Below are 19,966 nucleotides of genomic sequence, written 5' to 3' on the forward strand. Positions count from 1 at the left end.
CCGTTGAGCCGGGTGGGGATCGTAAAAGGGAAAGAATCGAGAATCCGTGGGTAACGGTTACGCATGAGGCGTTGCAGGAAGGTGATTTCAATATAGGAGAGGCAGCAGGGCAGGAAATGGAAGACAACTCAGGCGATCCGTTGCAGATGCTTGCCGGTGCTTATGCGTCTCTTGCTGCGACTCGGTCGCCGGGTTCCGGGGCTTGCTATGCGTGCGGGCAGATGGGTCACTTTAAGCGAGACTGTCCGCTGCAACGTAAACCGCCTGCGGCACCGGGACCCTGCCCCCGCTGTGAAAAGGGAAGGCATTACGCACATCAATGCCGTTCTTTAACTCATCGAGATGGGCGAATTTTGCCTAAGGGGGGAAACGGAAGCGCAGCGCAGGGGGTGCTTGCATGAGGATGCTGCATTTTACCTAGGAGCCACTGATGCGCAGCTGACTCCCGCCCTCACGTGGCTCACCTACAAGCCAGTGTGGGTGGATGAGTGGCCCCTCCCTGCGGAGAAGCTGCACCACCTTCGCGAGCTTGTCGCAGACCAACTACATCAAGGCCGCCTTCGGCCATCCACCAGCCCGTGGAACACGCCTGTGTTTGTCATTAGAAAGAAAAGTGGTAAATGGCAATTACTACAAGATGTACGTAAAATTAATGAAGACCTCTAATAAGCTGGGGGCGAGGGTATGCTTCTATTCATGTTGCAGGACAAAACCGTTGGGTACCAGCGTGTTAGATAAAGCCAGCATTATCAACACCGACGGCTGCGGAGAGAGGAGTTTGGTCTGATGCTCAAAAAAAAATGGCTTCTGGTCCTAAACCTTAAGCCTCTACTCCTTTCGATGACTCCCACAGGGACCGACCTTCTGGAGAGCAACTCTGCAGAGAAGGACCTGGGTTTCATGGTGGACGACAAGTTGACCATGAGGCAGCAGTGTGCCCTCGTGGCCAAGAAGGCCAATGGGATCCTGGGGTGCGGTAAGAAGAGCGTCTCCAGCAGGTCGAGGGAGGTGATCCTGCCCCACTACTCAGCCCTGGTGAGGCCGCATCTGGAGTATTGTGTCCAGTTCTGGGCCCCACAGTACAGGAGGAATGTGGAACTGCTGGAGAGAGTCCAGCGCAGGGCTACAAGGATGATCAGGGGCCTGGAACATCTGCCCTATGATGAAAGACTGAGAGAGCTGGGCCTTTTCAGCCTGGAGAAGAAAAGGCTGAGAGGGGATCTAATCAGTGTCTATAAGTACCTCAAGGGAGGCAGTGAAGAGGTTGTTGCTAGCTTCTTTTCAGTGGTGGCCACCAACAGAACTAGACGAAGTGGTCAGAAACTGATGCATCAAAAGTTCCACAGGAACTTCACGAAAAATATCTTAACAGTGAGGGTGACGGAGCACTGCAACAGGTTGCCAAGAGAGGTTGTGGAGTCTCCTTCTCTGGAGATCTTCCAAACCCGCTTGGATGCAGTCCTGTGCCACGTGCTCTAGGTGACACTGCGTGTGCAGGGGCATTGGACTAGATGACCTCTAGAGCTCCCTTCCAACCTTAAGCATTCTATGATTCTATGATCTGTTTGGGTCCTTCGCTACTACAGATTGACCTCTACAGATGAAAGGCTGGCATATATTGGAGGTGGAAATTTGTACGATCTGTAGAGTCATAAAACTATTGTGCGAAATAGAATCCAGATTTTGAGAAAGAAGATGTTTGCCCCCCTGGGCTGAGCGATAAGGAGCACAGAGGCGACTGCTCAGGCAGGTTCACAGCCGACCTCTCCAAAAGCAGTCGAAGGCAGCTGCTCGACTGGACTTGTAGCCAACTTAACTGCAAACATCCTTTAAACTAGTTCGAAGGTCAAGCACCCGTGAGGGAGGAAGATGAGAAAGGCAGAACCCTCAGACTGACGGCTGGGGCCCCTTACTGGTATGCGCACCTGTAAATCCAGGAGGGAAGGTTATGTGACTGAAGGTGGAGTTTGTCCACCTCCCGGTCTGCCTGCTGGCATGTACTGGCCCTACATGGATGCACTGGGCATAAAAAGACAGGGTGGGGGGGCGAGGATTCGAACACCAAGGCCTACGTTGTCTCCGCAGGGACGCCCACTGAGTTAGGAGCCTGTCAGCAACCCTCTAAGCCGCCAACTCGAGAGAATGTTCAGTCTCAGAATCCTGCAGGCAAGTATTATCTCAAGAGTAATTACTCATACTTTGCTTGTTTAATGAGGTTTCACCTGAAAAAAGGCTGGCCGTAGCCACCTTGTTTTGTGTGAGTATTGCCGAACCCCAAGCCCATTCACAACCTAATTGGCAATGAGAATGGCATTCGGCAATTGAAATAATGGAACTCACTAGTGGACTGCACAGCTATGTGAGGTGGTGCCACTGGACAGAAACTGTGTTTGTGCTGTTTGTGTCTGTGGTCTTTAGATCTTTATTGTGTGATATGTACCAGCAGAGAGGGCTGAAAAAGCACAACAAGAAAGTGCAGAATTTGAAAGCGGGAAAGCCAGGAATAACTCAAATGTGGCGCCCACGCGCCCCACCAGTGGAGGACTGGGAGCCGTACTCCGACTTGTATCCTTGGAAGGAGACTAGGGAAATACTTTGGCATAGGAAACAAGAATGAAGTGACGGCCAAGCTCCACTGCGACTGGAAGGTCCTTACAAATTCTAAAACCTCAGTTGTTCCTGGAGCGAAGGCCTCCTTAATATATGGAAATCCTAAGCAATTTTTGGAGAGGAAACCAAATTGAAGCTGTACAGGCATAAACAGAAATGAAAATAGAGAATCTCCCAAAATGATTGTATTCAGTTATCATTATTCCTGTCGCTAAAATATAAATTCCAATTATATATTCAAAGGGACTGACTTGGAACATTTCTGATGCCTCGTAGTAATTTAGAACAAAGAGAGAGGCTCTTTGCTTCCTCATGCCGCACAATTTAATCAAAAAAAGCAAACAAGTGCCCTCACAATGCCTGGAAAAGCAGAGTCATGCTTTGCGGAGAGCCAGCTGCCATCCTGCCTCTCTCTACATGTGCTCAGCATGCGTAGCTTGTGCAGCCTGCCTCAGGAAATGAACTCCAGGAGCCACGCATTAACACCAATGTGAACTGACACAGGACCGACTCCTTTATTTTGATTCACAGGACCTCTGCTCTCCTGGCTCAGCTGGAACCTCTGAGCTGCCATTATCCCATGAATCTGCACTCGGCAAAAGCAGGTGTACTCGCGCTTCCCTCAGTTGCTCTGCACCTTGAATTTCATGAATTGGAAGGCTCTGGGAAGCTGCTTCTGTAAAGGAAACGTGGGGAGACATCATTACTCAGGTGTAAAGAACAAGTGCACAGCATCGTGCTGTGCTTTGCCAGCGTTAGCCCTGCTGGGAAGCTAAAAGTATCCCTGAGCAAGGAGGCAGCCACGGTTCCCAAGGCAGAGCCACAAGGCACAGGACTCTTTGGGTCACCCTCTGTTGCCCAAGCCCTTGCAGGCAAACTCAGTTCCCTCCTTCTGTGGTGCCCAAACGCATTCACAGTACCTTGAGGTGGAAGGTCTGAACCGCCTCTTGCTCCACATCATATGCAAAAAGCCCCAGGAGCTCTTCTTCGGGACCTTCTTCATGCATACCCTTAAAAGCAACCGACAAGGGCAGCAGGTCACGCTCAAGCAGAGCCACAAAGAGAAGAGCCCGCTCGGCCACCATTGGGAAGCCTGCATTATGTCCCACTGCTCTAGCAACAGGTGGGAATTGTGGCTGTGCGTCAGGCTCTTTTTTAGGCAGCGCTCCAAGACCCCAACACCCAGAAAGCACAACGCTGGAGAGCCCAGAGTGCTCCGGAGCTCCCCATACGGCCCATGCAGGACATGCTGCTCTGCAGCAAAAAGGCCGCCCTTCTTGGAGAGGAGGCGCCAAGACGACGAGGCCTCCCTTGGCCCTTTCCTCCCAGCAGGTGCAAAGCAGAGACTTACAAAGACGGCAAAATCTTTGGGCACACTGCTGGCTTCCCCGGATGGAGACACTGGCTTTGAGATGTGCTGCACAGTGCTGCTGTTGGCTTCAGCCCTGTCTCCTCCCAGGCGGGATTGCTGTGGCTAAGGGCACGCGGTGGTCAGGAAGAAGGGCAGCACAGTGGGGCTCACATAGCCTGGGGCTGTGAAGGGAAGCGCTTGGTTTTGCCCCAACTATAAACAAGGACTGCCTCTGAAGTTCTGCATGACCTCCATGCTGTTACCTGCAAAATGGTGTCTGGAGGATAGGCCTGGGTAAAGAAGACTCGACAAAGCCAGCAAGCTCCAGAGTCTCGCCCACTGTAACTCTCTGATGTGCGGGCTCTATCGATGGTGGCCCCAGAAATACACATGCAAAGCAGCTGCCTAGGACCCTCCAAGAGCTAGGAGAAGCAGTGAGCTAGCACGGATCTCTGAGGCTGCAAGCCCACCTACGCAGCCTTTTGGGGAGGACCATACAGCAGCCCCATGCCCGCACACTTCCCAAAGGCTTACCTGTGCTTTGCAGAGGCCAGTCAGCCATCTCAACATACTTGGCCCCTATCTGCTCAAGAGCTGCCTGGGTCAACTCGAGAAGGGCCTGAGGAAAACATTGCAAAGGTGGAAATGGAAATTAACGCAGAGAATGAGAGCAGCTCCTCAATGGGCACGTCTGCATGAACACTAACTGCGAGCCAAGGGGAGCCGCGCGGTGCGTCGGCCTAGGGCATCTCCCGGTGGGGAATGGTACCACAGCTTTTTGGTGAGCGCTTTGTGACGAGTCAAGGGGGCACAGTGGGAGAACAGCAGTCTCCTGAGCCACAGCGCAGACCTTGCTCAGCTCCCTGCTGCCCCAAGGAGACCTGAGAGACACCTTTGCCCTGGGCAGCAAGAGGACAGAGTCACTCTGGAAGGGCCGAGAGGAAGCAGCAGCGGGGAGCCTCCAAACGAGAGCAACGCCTTGCATCAAATGACAGCCTCTTTACCTCTCTCTTCTCAGCAGCTATCTTCCTCTCCTCCAAGATGTCTTCCACCGAGCGCAGCATGGCCTCCTGTTTGTGCCTGATCTCTTCATACAGGAGAGCCACCTGCTTTTCTAGAAGCTCCCGCTCTCTCGTTTTGTCCTTCGGCAACCCCGATGTGTTGCTAAGGACAAAGGGAAAGCAGGTCTTGTGCAGCAGCTGCGCAGCCCCTGCAGGCAGCTCCCCAATGCACTTGCAAGCAGGCTGCCACACTCTTGCCCCCATCCCCTTCCCTCTCTCGCATTAACAAAGGCTTCCCTTGCACTCTGAGCACAGGCGGCAGCCTGCAGCCCTGCCTATTTTTCCATTCAAGCAGGTGCGGGCCAAGGAAGCGCTCTTACCTGGGAGCTGAGAGCTCAGCTTCAGGCACGCTGGCCTTATCCTGCAACACAAAGGGCCTCCGTGAGAGCAAGTCCCACGAGTAGCATGGGCACTTCCCACAGGATCCTTCCCTAGGAGGCAGAGTGCCTGCTGCTTTCAAGCACTCGGAGCAAGGCAGAGGAATGAGGCCTCTCAGCAGTCAGTGTCTTGGGGCAGCCTCTTGGAGCACTTGCAGGCTCCAGGAGCTAAGGCAAGAGCAAAGGCACCTCCTGCCTAAGGTCTCTCGTCTGCTGCCTATCAAGCCACAGAGCTGGCTCCAGTGGGGAGATGTTGGCCTCAGAGCTCATTCAGCAGCTATGCAGACACAAGGACAAGCACAAGCATTTGCACGAGTCCCTCTCCCGCGCTCATCTCTGTGAGGACGAGCCCTGCAAAGCTGCACCACATTCTGAACTTTTGTAGGGGAAGCAGGAGCTCTGCTCTACGGCCTTCACCACGCTTCCCCTTCCCACAACAAGAGGCACGTACCTGCAGCGCTTCCTCTTCACTCTTGGTCTTGGGGAGGAGCAAGACCCAGCTTGCCAACTGCAAGTCACCACATCAAGAGTCAGTTCTACCAAGAAGGTTTCTAATGGTCCCCGCAGCCACATTTCTTCCTCCTAAAACCAAGGGACAAGAGCTTGGCTGGCAGAGCTGGAGCTGCATCCAGAGCAAAAGGAGGATGTGACCCCAACCTCTGGGGCAGTCTCCGGGCATAAGAGCCTGGGAAATGCAGACACACGGCAGCCACAGCCCCACACCCTGAGGAAGCCCTGTGCTCCTGAGGCAAGGGAAAACACACCAGCCCATGGATGTTTCTTCCGAAACATTCCATCCCAAAAGCTTCTGAAGCAGGGAGGCACTTCTAGCCATAATGCTCCTAAGCACTCCACTCCTTCACACTGCCTGAACCCATGGAAGGTAGGAGGCAGGCTGTGCTCCACCTAGCTGACCCACCATGGCACTACCAGCTTCCTATCTTGGAGATCATGGGATTTACCATCTCTCCCTCCCCCTCAAAGCTGCCCTCCAGCACACCTGGGCAGCCCCACCAGATGGTTGCTCAGCACTGCTCACCAGAAAACACTGTGGCCAGCAGGAAAAGGATCTTGTAGAGCCTTCTGCCCCTCCGTTGTGAGGAGACGCATGGCCTGCAGGAGAATGAATGCAGCTGTTTTCCCAGCCTACAGCTGAGCTTTAATGTCCCGCTCCTGTGCCTGGGGGCTTCACTTCCGCCAGGTTTCCCAGTGCGGCAGAACGGAGAAGCTCCGCGGCCCTTAGGAAGCCCCCAGGCGCCGCCATCCCCGCACGGCTGCCACAACATGGCGCCCGCCGCTGTGGAGGGCGGGAAGAGGAGGGGCTGCACACGGCTCACACAACGGCATCACCCTAGTGCTGCCCTCCTATTGGCCGGCAAGGGCAGGAGGGGGCCCTCAGCCAGCCAATGGGAGCGCAGCAGGTGCCCAAGGCGCCCTGGGGCCCAGAGGAGCCCCCCTGCGAGGCCGCCGGGCGGGAGGCTCCGCCTCTGCCGGGGCCAGGGCCCTGCTCAGGCCTTGCCCTGAGTCTTGGGCTCCCCAGGGCCGGTTTGGCCGCACCGAGGCCAGTGGGAGGCCACGGGGACACTCAGGGAGGCTGCTCAGGAGCTGTCGCAGCCTTGGGGGAGGCTGGGGCAGTGCCAGGCGGCAGGAGCTGCGTGGCACAACCTGAGTCGCCACATTTCCTCTGAGAGGAGAGATTCCACCAGGCTTGGGGGCCTGCAGGAGGTTCTGCTCTTGCCTCTGTGGCTTGAAAGACTCACCCCCTGCGGCCAAATTCCCCTCCCTCCAGAAAGGGACCATTGGCGGGTAGGTGGGAAAAAGCAGGTGCCAAGCACAGGCATCCCCAAAGATGCCTGTGGGCTGGTTGCCGCTACTTCGAAACAAGGAATGCTCTCCCGAACATGACCAGACTGGCTAGCATCTCTGCTCTGCTCCAGGAAAGACTCCAGCAAAAGAGAAAAGGTCGCTGATCTGTAAAGACACCAACGCCTCTTCCCAAGCACTTGCTGGCCTCTGCAAACCTGTTCATTCCCATAGCTACAGCCCTCTGCGCGCTGGCCTTTGCTGATGCTGGAGCGTAATGTATTCCCAGCTCCTGTTTCGCTTGCTCTGTGCCAGGGCAGCCATGACCCTTTCATAGAATCATAGAGTCATTACGGTTGGAAGGGACCTCTAGAGGTCACCTAGTCCTGCACACGCAGTGTCACCTAGAGCACGTGGCACAGGACTGCGTCCAAGCGGGTTGGGAAGCTCTCCAGAGAAGGAGACTCCACAACCTCTCTTGGCAACCTGTTGCAGTGCTCTGTCACCCTCACTGTTAAGATATTTTTCGTGAAGTTCCTGTGGAACTTTTGATGCTTCAGTTTCCGACTGGTTCCTCTAGTTCTGTTGGTGGCCACCACTGAAGAGAGGCCAGCACCAACCTCTTCACTGCCTCCCTGGAGGTACTTATAGACACTGATTAGATTCCCTCTCAGCCTTCTCTTCTCCAGGCTGAACAGGCCCAGCTCTCTCAGTCTTTCCTCATAGGGCAGATGTTCCAGGCCCCTGATCATCCTTGTAGCCCTGTGCTGGTCTCTCTCCAGCAGCTCCACATCCCTCTTGTACTGTGGGGCCCAGAACTGGACACAATATTCCAGATGCGGCCTCACCAGGGCTGAGTAGAGGGGCAGGATCGTCTCGCTCGACCTGCTGGAGACGTTCTTCTTAACGCACCCCAGGATCCCATTGGCACACTGCTGCCTCATGGTCACCTTGTCGTCCACCACAACGCTCAGGTCCCTCTCTGCAGAGCTGCTCTCCAGAAGGTCGGTTCCCAGCCTGTCCTGGTGTCTGGGGTTATTTCTCCCCAGGTGCAGGACCTTGCACTTGGCCTTTTTGAATTGCATGAGGTCTTTTCTCGGCCAGTTGTCCAGTCTGTCCATGTCCCTCCGGATGGCAGCGCAGCCTGTGCAGCTGCTCCTGCTTGCGCTCAGCCAGCGCCAGGGCAGCTCAGCAGGACAGCCCTTTCCTTTGACCATTGCTAATGCTCAAGCAGGTCTAGGTTCTCAGCACACTTGCTGGGGGTGCCATCAATGCCCACAGCCTTGTGGTGTAGAGAGCTCCTGAGTAGGATGAGAGTTAGGGGAGCTCCTGGGAAGCTCTACTTGGGAGCAGCTGCCCTTTGCACTTGGAGGAATTAAGCAGCAAACTTGGAGCTCAGCACTTGATGCAGTCTCTGGGCATGGGGGCTTGTGTCACGTCTGCCCACTTCTGCTCTTGCCATGTCGTGAGCACTTTGCTTCTAGGCTGCCATGTGCTCACGCCTCCTTGTCTAGCTGTTCCGTTTGCTCCTCAGTGTTGCTGCTTGCTGCTCCAAGCAGCAGGCTCTCTAGGCAGAGCAGGGCTCCCATGGCTGTAGCGCTTCTCAGGCTATCTTTGCTCTGCCCCCCAGCGCCGCCCTCCGGAATGCCAGGATGCTGGAGGTTGGAAGGGACCTCTGGAGATGTTGCCCAAGCCCCTGTGTTCCAGCAGGGTCACCTAAAGCGTGTTGGCCAGGACCATCTTCTGGTGACTTTGGACTCTCTCAAAGGATGGAGGGGCCACAAGCTCTCTGCGCCATCTGTTGCAGGGCCCAGGCACCCTCCTAGGAAATAAATGATTGCTCATGAGGAGATGGTGGTCCAGTGCATGCCCACTGCCTGGTGTCGTCTTGCTGAGCACCACTGAAAAGAGTCTGGCCTCATCCTTGTGACACCCTCCCTTACATAGACACGTTAATAGCATCTAAGGTCTTCTCCAGGCCTAAGAAGAGCAGCTCTCAGCCTTTCATCATAGGCGAGGTGTTTCTGTGCCTTCCCCATCTTCCTCACCTTTTGCTGAACCAGGTGCAGTAGCTCCTTGTGTCTCTGTGTGCAGGAGCCCAGAGCTGGGCACAGAGCTGTGGAGGTGCCTCCCCGGGCCTGAGGAGGGGGAGAGGATCCCCTCCCTCGACCTGCTCATAGTGCACTGCCTATTACGGCCCAGATAGCACTGGCCTTGTTGGCCACAGGGGCACACGACTGGTCAACTTGGCATCAACCAGGTCTCCCAGATCCTTCTCTGCAGAGCTGCTTTCCAAGAGGGCAGCTCCTAAGCTCTGCTGCTGCAAGGTGTTATCCTTTCCTAAGTGCTGCACTGCACACTTGCCTTGCTTGAACTTCAGGAGGTTCCTGTGCAGCCATCTCCACAGCCTCTGAGGCTCCCCCTGAGTGGCACCACAATCCTCTGGTGTATCAGCCACATCTCTACCTTGTCTACCAACAGCAGCCTGGCAGGGAGTGCCCTCTATCCCTTCATCCGGGCCACGGATGAAGACACTTGAACAATGTGGCACCACAATTGATTCCTGGGGGGCACCGCTAGCCACGGGGCTCCACTAGACTTTGTGCTAGGGAGAACAACCTTCTGAGCTCTGCCCTTCACTCGCCTCTCAATCCACATCGCTGTCCACTCATCTAGCCCACCCTCCAGGATCTTGCCTAGGAGCACGTTATGGGAGACGGTGTCAACAGCCTGATTCCAGTGAGGGCAGATAAGCTGCCCTGCTCTTCCCTTAGCACAGCATCCCAGCATCCCTTAGTGCAGCATCCACCGCACGTCCACCTGCCCTGGGGGGAATATGCAGTCCTTTAATGTCCCTGTTCTTGCAGAGTCCGCCCCCCTCAGCCCTTCATGGGGCGGGATCACCGCCCACTAACCCGTTCTGCAGCCTGTATAACCCTGGTTTCGCTTCTTTGGGACAATCCGGCAGCAGGGCTGTATTTTCTCCCCAAATTAATCAACTCCTGCGCTATCTCCCTCCATGTCCATACTTTCCTCCCTGGCCACCGACAGTCAGGTGTCACCATCCCCTCCAGAGCGGCTTTCTCCATCGGGGGTAATGGAATCCCAATGGGTTTCAGGGCATCAGGAAGTCCTCGTATCAGGGGAGTCATTCTCTCTGGGTCCACAGGCAGCATCATTAGGGAACCCTGGTTAGGCTTCAGCTCCTGATCACACATCATCTGGAGACAGGCCGCCTTTTGCACGCTTTCCACTAACTGACCCATCGTCCCCGTTATGGCAAGTGGATCTCCCCTTTCCAAAGGGGTCAGCCCTCCAGCCCAATACGCAGCTCTCTGAGTCAATGGCCATGGGGCTCAGCGATCGCCGGTAGTCAGAAACACAACCAGACCCCAATACCCTTCTCCTTCTTTCTCTGACAACAAGATTCCATCCCCTCCTGACAAAGACACTCTCCACACATACTCTGTCTTTGATTCCTTCACAGTTTTTGCAAAATCTTTTCTCAGCTTTGCTAATTCAGTTGCAGTGAATGGGACTTCTTTGGTTGTAACGTGAGGACAGTCATCGCTATCGTCCTCATACACATACTCCGTTTTAATCAGCGGACACATATGAGGTGGGCTTTCTACAGCTTCTCTGGTCTTCTGTAAATCTCCCTGGGGATAAATTTGCTGTGCCCCTTTGCATGTGTCATTTCTATTTCTGACGGAGTATCTACTTCCCTCAAAAAAGAGTTGTTTCCTCAACTCTTTCTTTAATATCATCTTTTGGTTTCTTTCCTCCTCCAACAATTGTTTGTTCTCCTTTAGCTATTCCTGCAGAGTGTTTACTGCCCCTTGCAGGGAGTGGATCACCGTATCATCTTGACAAAACTTCTGCTTTCTCTTTTCCACTGCAGCTGCCAGGCTCTCTCCCAGCACTGCACAAATTATAGCTTTTCCCTTCCCCCTCTTAGCCATAGCTTCTTTCTGCAGTACTCTTATCCCATCTACCACACTCTGTGGTTGGAAACAACAGTTCTTTGCCCAATCTTGCCCCTCGGGTGAGGGGCGAGATCGGTGCACATCTAAGAAATCATATATTTTCCTTCAAGCTGCCAGGGCACATAATCACAAGCATCGGCTGCGTGTTGAGCAGCCATGTTCACAACAAAGGGGATATCGTCCTGAGAGGGTCACACCTTCAAAATCCAAATTTCCCCTATACACTCCCAGGAGTGTATAGTTTTACAGCACAAGCAGTGTCACAACAAGGTAGCACGGCACTGTCGTCTCCAGGAATCCTGTCCGTGACGCCAATAAAAATGGCCCAATCCGGTGCCCGGGAGGTCTCGATACGATCCCAAGAGTGAGATTAAGACACAAACGGGGTCAAACGCCGTACGTCCTTGTAAGCTTTATTCTCCTAAGTGCCATAGGACAGAGAGAAGAAGAAGAAGAAGAAAAAAAAAAAAAAAAAAGGAAAGAAAAGAAAAATAAGCAAGCAAGTGGGAGAGAGAGATGCAGCAGTTTTGTAGTTACCACCTCCACGAGTCCAGCGAAGTGGCGTTGTCTCTGCTTCGGTGCAGGTGCAGGTGATGTTCCACACACCTCGGTGCAGGTGATGTCCTGGGAAAGAAGCCGTGCACCCCAGAAGAAAGCGCACACACCTGGGAAGAAGCCGCTGCACTCTCTGCTCCTGCTGAGCCCCTGACGCCTGCTCTTGCACTACTCTTGCACCAGGGGAGCAAGGCAAGAGCCCGCCAAGTCCTCCATCAAATGCCATGCAAAGCCCTGCCCCTGTGACCATCCCAGGAGAGCAGGATGGCTGCAGGATCCCAGAGGCTTTGGCATTTAGCGGGGGAGAAAGCGGGCAGAACCCTGTGGAGAGATCTGCTTTCAGCTTCTCTCCTGGCACAACCGGAAGGCTTTCCCTGCCTTGGCATGCTCTTGTGCCATGGAATCGGGAACTTTGAGGTAGTGCCCTGTGCTGCGAAAGCTGCAGCTGCAGCACCTGGGGCTGCCCTTGGAGCCCAGGGGCCCTGCCCTGTTGCCTGCACCAAAGACAAGAGCCGTCCTTCCCCTCCAGCAGACAGCTCCTTTGATCAGGAGTGGTGCAAGCACAACTGGCTCTTAGCGGCGCTGAGGCGGGAGGCAGGCTCGCTGCGCCTGCACAGTGAAGGTGGCACATCCCTGTGCTGAGGGATCACAGGAGCTGTGGGGGGATACCTTTCCAAGAGGCTCTTTGCTTCCTCATGCCGCACAACTTAATTGAAACAAGTGAACAAGTGCCCTCACAATGCCTGGAAAAGCAGAGTCCTGCTTTGCAGAGAGCCAGCTGCCCTCCTGCCTCGTTCTTCATACTCTCAGCATGCGTAGCTTGTGCAGCCTGCCTCAGGAATTGAACTCCAGGAGCCACGCATAACACCAAGGTGAACTGACACATGACTGACTCCTTTATTCTGGTTCACAGGGCGACTCTGCTCTCCTGGCTCAGCTGGAACCTCTGAGCTGCCATTATCCCATGAACCTGCACTCGGTAAAGGCAGGTGTACTCGTGCTTCCCCCAGTTGCTCTTCACCTTGAATTTGATGAACTGGAAGGCTCTGGGAAGCTGCTTCTGTAAAGGAAACGTGGGGAGACATCATTACTCAGGTGTAAAGAACAAGAGCGCAGCATCGTGCTGTGCTTTGCCAGCGTTAGCCCTGCTGGGAAGCTAAAAGTATCCCTGAGCAAGGAGGCAGCCGCGGTTCCCAAGGCAGAGCCACAAGGCACAGGACTCTTTGGGTCACCCTCTGTTGCCCAAGCCCTTGCAGGCAAACTCAGCTCCCTCCTTGCGTTGTGCCCACACGCACTCACAGTACCTTGAGGTGGAAGGTCTGAACCGCCTCTTGCTCCACATCATATGCAAAAAGCCCCAGGAGCTCTTCTTCTGGGCCTTCCTCATCCATACCCTTAAAAGCAACCGACAAGGGCAGCAGGTCATGCTCAAGCAGAGCGAATGGAGAAGAGCCCGCTCAGTCACCATTGGGAAGCCTGCATTATGTCCCACTGCTCCAGCAACAGGTGGGAATTGTGGCTTTGCGTCAGGCTCTTTTTTAGACTTCACTCTTTTTTAGCCAGGGCTCCAAGACCCCATCACCCAGAAAGCACAACACTGGAGAGGCCAAAGCGCTCCAGAGCTCCCCACAGGCCCATGCAGGACACGCTGCTCTGCAGCAACAAGGCCGCCCTTCTCAGAGAGGAGGCACCAAAACAACGAGGCCACCCTTGGCCCTTCCGTCCTGGGAGATGCAAAGCAGAGACTTACAAAGACGGCAAAATCTTTGGGGGCACTGCTGACTTCCCCGGATGGAGACACTGCCTTTGAGATGTGCTCCACGGTGACAGCCACTGGCCAGATGTGCTGCGGCAACCGTATGACCATTTGGCCCTCAGCTCCTTGGAAAGCCCAGCACTGACCAGGGGAGGTCTTTGGCTGCAAGCAGAAAGCAGCCCCCTTCAGCGGCAAGGCACTCCAGGAGCCCACACTAGCACACGGGGGACTTTGCGAGAAACGCGCACCTGGGGCTGGCGTTGTGCATGGAGAGGCACACAAGGGACGCAAAGGGGCAGGAGGGCACTGGGCATCTGTGCTCAGCAGACCAAAACCCTCAGTAGGAAACATCTCAGAGCGAGTGACTTCCCAAAAGCCGCTCTCATCTTGTACACCATTGCGAGAGAGCGCAGAGCTCCCTGGGGGAGGCCACGCCAGAGCCTTCAAAGCCTGAGGCAGGGGCAAGGCCCTTGTGAGCCCCCACACTTCTCCAAGGGGACAGACCCCAGCAGACCCTCCTCAACTGCCCTCTCTCAAAAACAGGGGCCTTCGGCGTGGAGGTGGCAAAATGCAGCTGCCAAGGACAAGGTCCCCAAAAAAATGCCACCAACACTTGTGGGCAGCTTGCTGCTGCTGTTGGCCTCAGCCCTGTCTCCTCCCAGGCAGGAGTGCTGTGGTCAAGGGCACGTGGTGGTCAGGAAGAGAGGCAGCGCAGTGGGGCTCATCAAGCCTGGGGCTGTGGAGGGAGATGCTTGGCCTTGGTGCCCGTGCTAGAAACAAGGAGCTGCCTCGGTCGTCCTGCATGCTCTCCAGTGACTGTTAACACTGATCACCGCATCCCACACCCGCTCAGCCCATCCTGGCTCATGTGGTTTGAGGAATTGTTTTCATAAGACCATTTGTTCTTTCCACGATTCCATTCGCTTGAGGGTAATACGGACTATGAAACACCCACGAAATTTCCTCCTGAGCTGCCCACTCCTGGACCACTTTAGCTGTATAATGTGAGCCGTTATCTGATTGAATTGACTGTGGTTTGGGGAAGATTCCAAACCATTCTTTCAGAGCCTTTATGGTATTTTTTCCTGTTGCTTTAGCACATGCTTTAGCTTGCACTAATCCGGATACTATCTCTGCACCTGCCAGTACATAGTGCTTTCCCTCTGACCTTCGAAAGGGGCCGATGTAATCAATGTGCCAGGCCTCCCACAGGCCTTTTCCCTCTCTCAAGTGCAAGGGGGCGCCTCCCAGAGGGTGTCTGTCCAGATGGACTCAGCATTATTTGCAAGAAGATACACAGGTTTTACACTCCTCCCTTGTAACTGGCCACCCTTGGGTTTGTGCTTCACAAAACAGCTCCTTCGCTCCTGAAGGCTTTCGTTTTACATGTAGCCATTCCAAGAGATGTTCCCAATTCTCCCCTATCTGGGTGTTTTGTAGGGGAGGCAGCCGGGCTAGTTCATCCACCTTGGCATTTCATCGGTTCACTGCGATCTCATCTCGTTGAGGAGATGCTATCCAAGCTACTGCAAATTCCCCTTGTTTGGCAATGGTAGGAATATCCTGCCATTTTTCCTTTTGCCATAGAGATATTGTATTGACCTCCCATCGCTTTTGTTCCCAGAATGGAAGGCACTCAGTGAGCCTTTAAACACAGCATAAGAGTCAGTACAGATATAGACAGGAGAAGCAGCTTGAGCCTCATGTGGGAAAACACTCCACACAGCAGTTAGTTCTCCTGCTTGTGCACTACCTCCCCCTTCAGTAACGATCTGTTCCTCAGTGCCTATCCAAAGCGCCACTGCTCGATATTCCCAAGTTTTCCCCTCTTGCTTTGACGAAGCATCCGTAAACCACACATTCTGCAAATTGTTCAGAAAATGGAGGAGCTACCTGTATTACAGATCATAACCCGGGTGTTTTTCTATCCAAGTCCACCTCATCTTGTATATTGAACACCTTTGTGGTTCCTTCAGATAGGGTGGGGTTCCTGCCAGTACTGTTTTGATCACTTTAAATGGGCCTCTGAGCACTATAGGTTGTTGCCGGATAGTCCATTCAGCTTCCGTCAAAGCTAGACTAACTACAAATAAACGTTTCTGCCAAGCTGTATATCTTTTTTCAGCGTCTTTAAAGCTGCAAGAAAAAAAACCAATGGGCCAACTAGGTCCCTCTGGACCCTTTTGCCACAAATGGATTAACAGTCCAGTCTTGGCAATTCCCCATTCAGTTTGAACTGCATCGGGTGGGTGAGTGGGACAAAGGGCCTGATAGGCAGTCACTTCAAACACCAACAGCTGTAAAGCCTCATCATGAGCCTGAGTCCATTCCCACTGAGCTCTTTTTCGCCGTAAGTCGTACAGGGGTCTGGCAATAATTGAAAAGACAGGAATATGCTTCCTCCAGAACACAAGCAACCCTAGGTCTCCCTAGTGGAGGCCACGCCAGCGCCTTCAAAGCCTGAGCCAGTGGCAAGGCCCTTGTGAGCCCCTACACTTCCTCCAAGGGGACAGACCCCAGCAGGCCCTCCTCAAGTGCCCTCTCTCAAAAACAGGGGCCTTCGGCATGGAGGTGGCAAAATGCAGCTGCCAAGGACAAGGTCCCCAGAAAAATGCCACCAACCCTTGTGGGCAGCTTGCTGCTGTTCTTGGCTTCAGCCCTGTCTCTTCCCAGGTGGGAGTGCAGTGGCCAAAGGCACACGGTGGTCAGGAAGAAGGGCAGCGCAGTAGGGCTCAGCCAGCATGGGGCTGTGAAGGGAGGTGCTTGGCCTTGGTTCCCCCGCTAGAAACAAGGAACTGCCTTGGACGTCCTGCATGCTCTCCATGCTGTTACCTGCAAAATGTTGTCCGGAGGATTGGCCTGGGTAAAGAAGACTCGACAAAGCCAGCAAGATCCAGAGTCTCGCCCACTGTAAGTCTCCGATGTGCGGGCTCTGACGTTGGTGGCTCCTGAAATACACATGCAATGTTGCAGTCGTGGCAGCCAAAAACACAAACAACTGGGGTAGATGCAACGCAAACTACGCTTTATTGTTTTTTAGGTACATTATTTATACCGAGCTCTCCTCGTCGTGACTGCTGCTTATTGGTGAGGGCTACAAAGGACAGTAGCTAGTAACAGATTTATGATTGGATGATTCTTAGCTTGGCCAATTTCTGCTCCACGGCCAAAACCTCCTTAAACCTGTTCAGAACTTTCTGCTGTCTCCGTGTGAACTCCGTCTCATAGATTCACGCTAATCTTTTCAAGGTTAACGTTCCTTGCTAAGGGAGCCATGGATTCCACAGACCAGCTGCAATCCCTGACAATTCCCCCTTTTTGTATTTGTGCTACAAAAATGGCACTAACGGTTTACTGCAGGGCCCTTTGCAGCAGACCGATCAAACAAGGTACCATTAATAACACAGTTACAATAATTACCAAAATCAGCAAACCTGTTCTCACTAGAGATGGTATCCACCCAGACAAACCCGAGTTGCAAAACAACTTATTTAACTACTTCCATCCATCATCCACTTGCAACTTGCAGACTCCGTCAGTTAGAGCAACTGTAGTCTTTACCCTCGCCCTGAGTCTGGATCTCTGGTCTCATTGATCCATTGCCAGCATATTAGGCAGCAGTTGAAGCCCTTGTATTCGGCTCGCGCAGATACCCGCCACCAATCGGCTTCTCTGTGGGAACTCCCACCGGACACGTAGAAAAAGGATTTCGAGGATCGCTGGTAGCCAGGCATACAGTGCTTTGATTGATTGATGGTGTTGGCTAAGGTTACCCAGATGTTGCTGCCAGTTCTTCAGGGAGGGGCTGGACGCCAATCTCCTCCTCCATAACCTCCGAGGATGAGGAGGGCAGCGACTGCAACGCAGGTTGCACACACCGTGCTGGAACCCATCGAGGTCCACTTTCTGTGGAGACACAAGCATATCCCCTTCCCCAAGTTATGAGCTCATGTGGCCCAGACCATTGGCCAGTAACCAGATCACAAACTTGCACCGGTACCCGCTGTGGTATCTTTTCTGTTGTAGTCAAAGAGGAAAAATGCGAAAAAAATGGGTGATAGAGTAGAGTTGTTAGGGAAGGAAAGAAAATTAAGCACATATACAGCTTTATCTAGTCTTGCCTGTGGGGACTCCCCCTGCATTCCCCCTTTTTGTTTTTGTTTTTGCATGGTGCTTCAGAGTGCCATGTAAACGTTCGACAATGGCTTGGCCTGTAGGGGAATGGGGAATCCCAGTCATGTGGTGAACACCCCATTGATTTAGAAAACTCTGCACCTTTTTGGAAACATAGGAGCACTTGGGATTGGGACGAAGAGCTGCAGCTAGAGCAGTCATTTTATGCGTTATTGTTCCCGCTCTTGAGCAAGCTGTTAGCATATCAGGAATAGTTGGGTTCCCTGGCATTGCTTCAATTATTTTCTGACAATCTTTGTTAGCATTATCTTTAGCTAGCTGAGTGCACAGTCTCTCTCTCAAATCATCATCCTCTACTTGTTTTTCTAATGATGTAGCAATCCGTTCAACAAATTTTAAGAATGGCTCTTTAACCTCTTGCTTGATTGTTGTATATCTAGGACAGGGCGAGGCCAGCTCCATAGTTCGTGTCAGAGCTGACATACCTAAATGTTGTGCCTGTGCAAGAATACTAGGATCCCATTGAGCCTGAAGATCAGGGTTAGCAAAAAGACCCGTTCCCATCAAAGCGTCAACTCCAGCTCCCTGCCGCGGATCTCCTTGCGGCAATCGCATGTTATCTAATGCAGCCCGCTCAGCTAATCTCCTCCAGTGTGCCATAAACACTTGATTCTCTACAGGCTGGAACAGAATCTGAGCAAGATGGGTTATATCATACGGGGCTAAAAGATCCGCATTAATAATTCAGATCAGCCGCATTACCTCTGAAGAGTTAATACCATATTTTGATGTACATGTCTGCAGGTCTTGCACTACTTTCCAGGCAATCGTGCTATGTTCATCCCTTCTTCCAGAGTTGGGGGCCGCCTTAAACACAGGAAAAGCTTCCAAACCACAGCCGACAACTTGAGTGGAGGCCTCTGAGGGGTAACCGATCTTATCTAACAAATCCCATTGCCCCATTTCGGCTGCCTTTTTTCTAACCTGATCCCAGAATTTGCCAGGCTGCCGCGGCAACACAGTCACCGTGGCGGGGGGGAGAGTCCAGGGTTCAGCTGCTAATCTCAAGGTCCGACACTGACTACTCCCTATAGTCTCTTTCACAGAAGGACGAACAGCAGAAACCGCCTCCTCCTCCTCATCCGAGGAGTCTTGGGGGAGGGAGGGTGGGAAATGTTTTTTACTGCGGATTTCTTCATCATTTTCCTTCTTCCCCTCTCCAGGAGGAGCAGAGGGAAGCACAGGTTTATTTAAAGCCTCCCACTCGGCCAACTGTTGCGCAGGTGTCTTATAGAGGGGGGGCAAAAACTCACTGGGAGACTTCCCCCGTCACCGCATCTTAGCCAGCTCATCAGGCGAGGGGTACTTACAACTCAAGTTGGTTTCATGTTTCAACGACCCAGTGGAGCACTGCAAAGCGTCCATTTGCTCCGTAACAGACTCTATAGGAGAAGGATGCTTCTCCTGGTCCTCTCTGTCTTCCCTCAATAGAGGGGTACTTTCCGGCATCACAGGAATGCTCTCCTGGTTGTGCTCCGCTGTCCAATCCTCCAAAGTCTCCTGCAGCAGTCGCCAAGTAGTAGGTAAACCCTCTACCTCTTTAGAGCCTCTAGAAAGGGCATCCCACAGCTTATCACCGACCTTCTGCCAAGCGCTCACACTAAATGCAACAGCTGAAGTGGCTTCAAACCCCTGTCCTCGGCACCAGAGCAACAGGCGGCGTAACGCATAGTCAGTAACTTTAATACCTCTCTGAGCAAGTAAGGTCTTCCATGTAGATAAAACTAGGGCTTCCTGCTTTGTCAGGTTTTGCCCCATATCTGTATATTTCCGCTCTCTGCAGCGTACCTTCGAGAGGTGTCAGTCCCGTTCGCACCTTCAAGAGGTGTCAATCCCGTTCGCACCTTCAAGAGGTGTCAGTCCCGTTCGCACCTTCAAGAGGTGTCAATCCCGTTCCCGGCGGCTCACCTTCACAAGGAGTCAAAGCACAGGTCCGGACCACGCAGCTTCCCTGCTGCTCTCAAGTTCCGCCGGGCTCCGCCACCACCGCCAGTCGCCAGGCAGTCCACTTCTTATTATCACGTCGGGGTCACCAGTTGCCGCAGTCGTGGCGGCCAAAAACACAAACAACTGGGGTAGATGCAACACAAACTACGCTTTATTGTTTTTTAGGTACATTATTCATACCGAACTCTCCTCGTCGTGGCTGCTGCTTATTGGTGAGGGCTACAAAGGACAGTAGCTAGTAACAGATTTATGATTGAATGATTCTTAGCTTGGCCAGTTTCTGCTCTGTGGCCAAACCTCCTTAAACTTGTTAATAACTGTCTGCT

The 19,966-nt window shown here is 53.3% G+C and overlaps 1 protein-coding gene and 1 pseudogene across 1 annotated transcript; both read right to left on the reverse strand.

Moving 5' to 3' along the window:
• Window positions 1-231: 231 nt before the first annotated feature.
• On the reverse strand, window positions 232-12,142 carry LOC148594869 (uncharacterized; annotated as a pseudogene).
• A 508-nt stretch (window positions 12,143-12,650) lies between these two features.
• On the reverse strand, window positions 12,651-17,091 carry LOC148594870 (SUN domain-containing protein 3-like). Its single transcript, XM_088523478.1, has 5 exons — window positions 17,061-17,091; window positions 16,332-16,447; window positions 13,494-13,661; window positions 13,048-13,137; window positions 12,651-12,803 (listed from the first exon to the last, which is right to left on the reverse strand). The coding sequence occupies exons 1-5, from the start codon at window positions 17,089-17,091 to the stop codon at window positions 12,651-12,653; spliced, it is 558 nt and encodes a 185-aa protein (XP_088379604.1).
• Between the last annotated feature and the right edge of the window lie 2,875 nt (window positions 17,092-19,966).

This window comes from Tinamus guttatus, unplaced genomic scaffold (genome assembly GCF_059628265.1).
Source record: "Tinamus guttatus ecotype Peru unplaced genomic scaffold, ASM5962826v1 Tinamus_guttatus_pri_ptg000190l, whole genome shotgun sequence".
NCBI lineage: Eukaryota > Metazoa > Chordata > Aves > Tinamiformes > Tinamidae > Tinamus > Tinamus guttatus.